General features: G+C 51.9%; 1 protein-coding gene across 3 annotated transcripts in view; it reads left to right on the top strand.

Annotated features, from left to right (window-relative positions):
- PITPNC1 (phosphatidylinositol transfer protein cytoplasmic 1) overlaps positions 1–7934 on the top strand; it is a 324051-nt gene continuing 316117 nt past the window's right edge. For 2 of the 3 annotated variants that reach the window (XM_017542838.2, XM_017542836.2), the window contains exon 1: positions 469–1432. In XM_017542838.2, the coding sequence (XP_017398327.1) occupies positions 1385–1432 (48 nt within the window). In that variant the 5' untranslated portion in view covers positions 469–1384. Of the gene's footprint in view, positions 1433–7934 lie in introns of all 3 variants that reach the window. The other variant, XM_037743593.1, reaches the window with a different exon arrangement.

A 7934-nucleotide genomic window follows, 5' to 3' on the forward strand; every position in this document is an offset into this window, starting at 1 on the left:
CGGGCCAGGCGAGGTAACAGGCTAAGTGGGGTTCCTGTTCTCTCTGGTTGTTCCCTCCCGCTGTTTGTACTTTATTTCCAGTCACACGGCTGCACTTTCCAGTTTTCCAGGATCTCTCCTCTGAAACCAGGCAAGGGTTTGTTCTCGGGCTCCCAAATCCCATCCATTGCCTCTCCAGCCCTGGACCTGCTGACTGGACCCCAAATAGGTGGTGGGCATTGGTGACTTGTCCCTAGGGTCAGGGGACCAGAAACTGCCCAGAGCGGCTGCACTGAGCACGGTGGCACTCAGAGCACATTGGAGAGCGGATTCAGAGGGCAAAGGAGCCGAGGGAAGCCCCTCTGCCCGAGCCTCCCCAGCGCCCGCCGGGCTCCGCTCCCGAGCAGCCCCGCCGTCTGGCAGAGACATGCTGTTTTGTTTAAATCCTCCACATTCTTTGCCATTTCCCCATTGGCCGGATGGGGCTACCCTCCCCGCCGCGGCCGCTGCTGATGTCAGCCTCGCTCGCGCTCGCTCCTCCCGCACCCACCTCCCGGCCCCAGGCACACTGCATCGGCGCGGACGCTCCGGCCCGGCGAGGTGGCTGCAAACTCGCGGGCACGCACGGCGCCCGGGGAGCCGAGGGACTCGGGGGAGGGGACGCGCGCGGAAGGCGCCAGCTTCCTCCCGCCCGCCCCTGGCAGCCGCGAGCCGAGGTTGGAGGCGCCCGGGGCCCCAGGCGGGCAAAGCCCAGCGGCGGCGGCGGCGGCTTCCCTTTTCTCACCGAGCCGAGCCCGGGAGCGGCGCGGGGACGGGCCCTAAAAAGAGCAGGAAATCTTGTTTACCGCCCGCGGAGAGGAGCCGATCGAGCCTTTGTCTGGAAAGTCAGCATCTCCCGCTCCGGCTGCGATGTGTTCCTGGTGACATTAGCCTCGGGCAGACCCGCCGGCGGAGGGGGGTCGCCAGGTTCCCGTCTGCTTTCGGGGGCGGATCGAGCGGGGGACTTTAGTGCATTCGTTTTGATTTTGGGGAACCTCTCTTTTTTTCCTCCCTCGCCCGCTGCGGGGCATGTCCTGATCTGGCGGCCGCTCCTACCACCTCGGGCTGAGGAGCAGAGCCGTCCCCAGCGGGTCTCCCTGCTGCCTGACTTTGCAACACCGCGTTCCGGGAGCACCAGCCTCGGCGACGGAGGAGGAGGGAGAGCCGCGAACACCGGGACCCAAACCCTGACATGCTCCGGGGCGGAGAGGAGGAAGCCAGGAGCTGAGCGCGCTGCGGGGGCTGCTTCGCTAGCCGGCTCCGAGAGCCGGGCTCCGGGCGCCCTGCCCTGCGCCTGGGCGGCAGCCTTGCTGGTCTGGGGGGCGTCCCCAGCTTCCTGCCCCGGGGGTCCGCGGCCAGCAGGACCATGCTGCTGAAGGAGTACCGGATCTGCATGCCGCTCACCGTGGACGAGGTAAGCGCCGCGCCCGGCCCGGCCTCGCCCGCTCCGAGATCCCCGCCGCCGCCTCCCGGCCGGCGAGCCCCAGCGGGCGGCAGGAAACCCAGGTAGACAGTACCTCGCAAGCCCGAAGGCTGGAGGAGACAAGGGGGGGGCATTTGCGGTTTCCACTTGTCACCCCAGCGGGGGAGGGCGGCGCTGGGTGGGGCGGCGGACTCCGGGCGGGCTCTTTGGGGGCGGCCAGAATCCAGACTGTTGGGGATCACTATGTGCCAAAAGGAGTGGGTGCGCCCCCTCCCTCCAAATAAGAAAATGAATAAAACAAACCCAAGGCCCCCCAGCACGCGCTGTAGCTGGGGTGCGGGGGGCACCCCGTCCTGGCAGTGGGCCCAGCTTCCCCTCCCCGCCCTCCGCGGTCAGGTCGGGGTGCGAGGAGAAGCCCAGCGCCCTCGGTATCTGCACGTCCCGAGCCCCGCGGGGGGCACCTCGGAGCCCTAGGGGGAGATCTTTCCGGGTCCGGCTTCTCGCTGTCGCCGCGGACTTGGGCGCCGCTCCCGGCACGTCAGCCCTTCGAGGCTCCCAGACACTGCTCCGTCCTTTCGCAAACCGCCTGGCTCGGAAACTTTCTGCGTCTGTTGTTTCTTCCGCCGTGGGGAGCTTGGTCGGCCCGCGAGCCGAGAGCGGCGGGGCGTGCGGCGGGGCCACAGGAGGGCGCTCCAGCACGTGGTGCCGGGGCCGCGGCTGCCGGCGTGGGGCGCGGGGCGCGGGGCGCTGGGCGCGGGACGGGGGCTCGTCCTCCACGCGCGGCTCTGCTGCCCTTCTCCTGATCCTGCGAAGCTGCGAGCTCCGGCATTAAGGAAGTGGTGACTCAGAGAGGATTATTCCAACCTCGGCCTCCCTTTCTTCCCCTTCTTCCTCCCCACCTTTGTGGTGATTTCACGACTGCTGTGCGTTTCTGTCCAGGGACAGCCAGGGAGCCTGAAGCCAAGCAAGCCCACGTGAAACTCACTAGGGTGGTTTGGTATGGCAACACACATGAAATCAGCGACCAAAACAGTCTTTATATTTAAATCCGGTGCCTTGAAACTATCAGATATGTCATTGAGTCACTACTTGGTGAGAGGGGCGATGTGCTTTGGGGGAGAAAAAGACACCTAGCTGAGAACGTGGATGAGCTCACTCACAGGGGCTGTCTGGATTTGCCATCTGGACCAAGGGTTAAGGCAAGACCGAAGTACATTCCAAGACAAGATCAAAGTAGCTACCAGTTTACAAAACGTATCACGGGGACACAGGCTGCCAAGGAGGGAGAGATTAGCTCCCACCAGAATGATCAACCGAGTTTTGGAGTTCCTTGGCATTTGAGGAGGCAGCATTTAAGCGGGGTCGGGAAGGGTGGATGCCAGGTGGGTAGGCAGAGATTCGAGTTGTATACGACCTTGAACGTGGAAAGGCAGCACATAGCTTTGTGGAGAAAGAGAAAGGCAAATGAATGGGACTGGTGTATAAGAGTCTTTCCAGAAAAGGTGGAGATTGTGGGCAGCTGAGCTGGAGTAGTTCAGCTGGGAGGCGTGGATCCCTCTACTCTTTCCCTTCATGACCTTGTTTTTTGATGAGTTAGGATTCTAGGAGCAATGTTGGGACTGCATGAAATACACAGAAAATTGCAAGTAATAAGAACCAGTTCTAGAATCTTCTCTACTACCTACAAAATCTCTTTATCCTTGTTGGCTCCCTTTTCAGGCTTTCTGAAACACTCAGGCAGATGTTTTTCCCATTCTGTTTTTGCACAGAAATACCCACAGGTACACAGTGGGGTAATTACATTTGAGTGATATAGGCGGAGGCTCTTTCTTTCTTTCTTTTTTTTTTTTTTTGAGACAGAGTTTCGCTGTCGTTGCCCAGGCTGGAGTGCAATGGCTCCATCTCTGCTCACTGCAACCTCCACCTCCCAGGTTCAAGCAATTCTCTTGCCTCAGCCTCCTGACTAGCGGGGATTACAGGCATGCGCCACCATGTCCGGCTAATTTTTGTATTTTTGGTAGAGGCGGGGTTTTGCCGTGTTGTCTGAGCTGGTCTCGAACTCCTGACCTCAGATGATCTGCCCGCTTCAGCCTCCTAAAGTGCTGGGATTGTAGGCATGAGCCATCTCGCCCAGCTGACCCTTCCTTTAATTGGCCAACATAATCAGACTCATTAGGCTCCACCTGTAATATAATTATATAAATTCTTCATTGTATAATTCATTTGGGCTAACGTATGATTCAGTTTTTGTAAGGTTCATATTCTGAAGTCATTTTTTGTTTTGTCAGAGAAGCAGGAGAGCAATTTAGATTAATAGATATTCCCAATTAGAAGAATTCAGATTAGCTAAATCTGATGATGGCTGAAGAAATAAGGCCTAGTTTGCCCGCTGTTAAACCCTTAGTGTCTGAACTGGTAGTAAATCTCACAATCTCCATCATCTCCTTTTCCACTGACCTTAACACTGAAAACTAGGGAGCAACTTGGGTTTCTTTTTTTTTTTTTTTTTTTTTTTTAACTTGGGTTTCTTCAAAGAAGATGTTTAGGTAAGACGTTTAGTCAGGCTTTGGAAACCTGACTTTTCTTCTTCCTTTTGTTTTTTTTCTTTTTTTTTTTTTTTTTTTTTTTTTTTTTTTTTTTTTTTTTTGAGACAGGGTCTTGCCCTGTCACCCAGGCTGGAGTGCAGTGGCGTGATCCTGGCTCACTGCAGCCTCCATCTCCTGGGCTCAAGTGATCCTTCCACCTCAACCTCCTGAGTAGCTGGGGCAACAGGTGCGTGCCACCAACCCGGCTAATTTGTTTACTTTTTGTAGAGACAGGGACTGGCTATGTTGCCCAGGTTGGTCTTGAACTCTGGGCCCGAGTGTCCTCCTGCCTCGGCCTCTTAAAGTGCTGGGATTACAGGCATGAGCCACTGCACCTGGCTCGGGAGCTTCACTTTTGCTTTGACTCTGGGTTGGCTCTGGACCTGATTCAACCTACAAGGAACCTCTGGAGCTTGTTTCTGTTTAACCACCAGAGTTCATGGGTAGCGGTGTCCATACTTTTGAAAATGAAGCCAGTGCTCACGCTTTGGAGAGTCAGTGAGAGAACCAACACTTTGCCTGCTCCTGGGCCTGGCCTTACCCTTTTTCTCTCATTTAACCCTCTGATGGCTGCGGCACAGGAGCATTAGTGGCGCCGGTGTGTTATTATCCATATTTTGCAGATGAATACATTGAGATTCAGAAAGGTTAGGTAATGTGCTCCAGGCCACGCAACTAGTTAATAGCCAAGCCAGAAAGAGAGCTTCATGAAACCCATTATTTGTTTTTCCTTACTCTGCTTTTTCCTGTCACTAGTATTTAATCCAGCAAAAGGAAAAACATTTCTTGAAAACAGATCAAGTCAGCACTATCAACTAAATGAAAAATCAGAGGCCTTCTGACTTGCTATAGATGGTAATGGCTTCTATTTCTCTAGCCTTATTTTAACACATAAAATGTTCCCTAGTTCCAGGAAAAAAGAACAGCTCTGGGAGATCAAGAAAATAAAGCTGAACTGCGGTCTAGATTAGAGCGTTGGTAGGGTTTTCAGTGTGTGTGTGTGTTTTAGATGTTAATTTCATAGTAAAGAATTAATAGAAGTAACATTCCATAAATTCTAATTAAAAATTAATCCCTTGTTTGTGTTCAAGGTAGTGGTCTCTGAACTCAGTATAAGTCTGTTGGGAAGTTTGTACAGGAAAAGTTCCTGAGAGCTGAGAGTTGCTATACAGAGACAGTTGTCATTATCTTCATTTGAAACACTTGGTGACATAGATTCTAGAGTTTTTGTTTGTTTGGTTGGTTTTTTTTTGAGATGGAATCTCGCTCTGTTGCCCAGGCTGGGATGCAGTGGCACGATCTCGACTCACTGCAACCTCTGCCTCCCAGATTCAAGCAATTCTCCTGCCTCAGCCTCCCAAGTAGCTGGGATTACAGGTGCCCACCACCAGCACCATGCCTGGCTAATTTTTGTAGAAACAGGGTTTCACCATGTTGGCCAGGTTGGTCTTGAACTTCTGACCTCAGGTGATCGTCCCTCCTTGGCCTCCCAATGTGCTGGGATTACAGGCGTGAACCACCGCGCCCAGCCGATTCTGGAGTTTTAGACTTAAAAGGACTATTGGAGATGATTTATAATCAAGCCATTTTATTTTATAACAAAGTCTAGACCTGTAGAAGGTGCAGTTAAATTGTCTACCTCATAAGAAACTCTAGGCTAGAACCAGGTCTGATTTAAGCCTCAAGGCGATTCTATTTTATGGAATTCTCCCTCCTCTGGGATTCCTTGCTGGGAGAAAATATTCTCCCGAGGACCCATGTGTCAAGCAAGTACAGTGTTTCTAGTCTCTAGTTGAAGGTGGCTGGGGACTCTGACTTTGTGTCTACTTAGCGGGACACATAGGGTAGCCCCATTGGGACCTACTGGAAGGGTGACCCACCTCCTCCCCCAGCCACACCTTGGTCCCAGGGAGTCACCTGCTCATCAAGGAGGCTCCTTGGAGCACACTCTGAAGATCACCCTGCACCCGCCACCCTCACCCCAGAGGTACTTGTTAGTAAAATGAGTGTCTCTCAAGAGACGCTCCTAATATTACCTGAGGCCGGAATCTTTTGTTTTCATTGCTATCTTTACTGTTTAACAGTTCTTGCTCAGCAGTTCCTGTTCTGACTGCATTAACATTAATGTGTGTACTTTTGGGGATTGATTTGTGGTCTTTAAGGATTTGGTGCACAATGCAGAAAAATAGAAACACTTCGCTCCTCTCCCAGAAAAGAGAAAGGAAAGAAAAGAAAAACAGCTTTTTCATACAGAATATTCTTTTGTTCTTTGCCCTCACGGGGAACCAGTCACTTCATCCAGGCTCCCCCAGGGTCCCCGGAGAGCTTTGTTGCGCACATTTCTGAGAACAGATTTGGGATGAGGGGTGGCACCGGCTCTGGAATGGCATGAATAGAGATGCCAAAATGTCGAACAGTGCTCCTTGTTCCCTGCTTTAAACCATTGTCGCTGGGCGCGGTGGCTCACGCCTGTAATCCCAAGACTTGGAGGCTGAGGCGGGCGGATTGCCTGAGCACAGGAGTTTTCGACCAGCCTGGGTAACACAGTGAAACCCCGTCTCTACTAAAATACAAAAACTTAGCCAGGCGTGGTGGTGTGTGCCTATAATCCCAGCTACTCGGGAGGCTGAGGCGGGAGGATAGCTTAAACCCAGGAGGCGGAGGCTGCAGTGAGCCGAGATTGCACCACTGCACTCAGCCTGGGCGACAGAGCCAGACTCTGTTTCAAAACAAACAAACAAACAAACAAACAAGCAAAACAACAAAACACACTCCATTTTCCTGAAAGGCATCTGCAAACATATCAAGGCAGAAATTATTGAAAGGAAGAGATTTTAAGGTTGCTGTTGGCATCAGTACCTCTGTCTGGTATAAAAATCTTATTCTGAATAAGATAATTGCATAAAAAGTTCTCTCAAGAATGAGCACGATTTTGAGATTGTTTTTATTTAAGTTTTCTGTTGAGAAGGAACCACGGTCAGGGTCACGAGTGTGATTTCTAGGCGATCCAGATAGTTTCCTTGGCTTGTTCCACAGCCAGGGGACAGTGGAGGTTTGCCCAGCTGTCTTGCAAAGCTCCTTTTTTTGTCATAACCGGCACAGGGAAAGGAGGGCGGGTTAATAGGTTTGTGCAAACCTTTCAACACTAATGGAACAGACAAGGAGCAGATGCTGTCCTCCTGGCTGGTCAGTGAAATTGACTCTGTCCATGAAGGACGCTGTATTTTCCCAGTGACTTGGGTGGGAGTACCAGGCACAGGAAACAGATTCAGGGAGCAAACTATTGTAACAAAACCCTGGTTAAAACTAGGTAGTAATTGGCCAGGCACAGTGGCTCATGCCTGTAATCCCAGCACTTTGGGAGGCCAAGGCAAGTGGATCACGAGGTCAGGAGTTTAAGACCAGCCTGGCCAATATGGTGAAACCCTGTCTCTACTAAAAATACAAAAGTTAGCTGTGTGCCTGTAGTCCCAGCTGCTCGGGAGGCTGAGGCAGTAGAATCACTTGAACCTGAGAGGGGGAGGTTGCAGTGAGCTGAGATCACACCACTGCACTCCAGGCTGGGCGACAGAGCAAGACTCTGTCTCAAAAAAATAAAATAAAGTAGGTAGCAGTTAACTTTTGCTTTTTCTTACTGTGATATGGAGGAAGTTCCTAAGGCTCTTAAAAATCAGTTTAGAAACCTTGTGTCTGATTGCATGAGTGTGACTGATATTCCAAAGCTAAGTAACTAATATTCATTTCAGAAAGGCTGTTGTTTTAGGTGAATGGAGAATATTATTTATTGTAGACGTTAAAATATATTATTTATTGTAGACAATAAAATAATGTTTTTTCCCTTCCCTTTCCTTTCCTTTCCTTTTCCTTTCCCCTTCCCCTTTCCTTCTCTTCTCTCCCCTCTCCCCCTC

The sequence above is a fragment of the Cebus imitator genome, unplaced genomic scaffold, assembly GCF_001604975.1.
Source record: "Cebus imitator isolate Cc_AM_T3 unplaced genomic scaffold, Cebus_imitator-1.0 Scaffold148, whole genome shotgun sequence".
In the NCBI taxonomy this organism is placed as follows: domain Eukaryota; kingdom Metazoa; phylum Chordata; class Mammalia; order Primates; family Cebidae; genus Cebus; species Cebus imitator.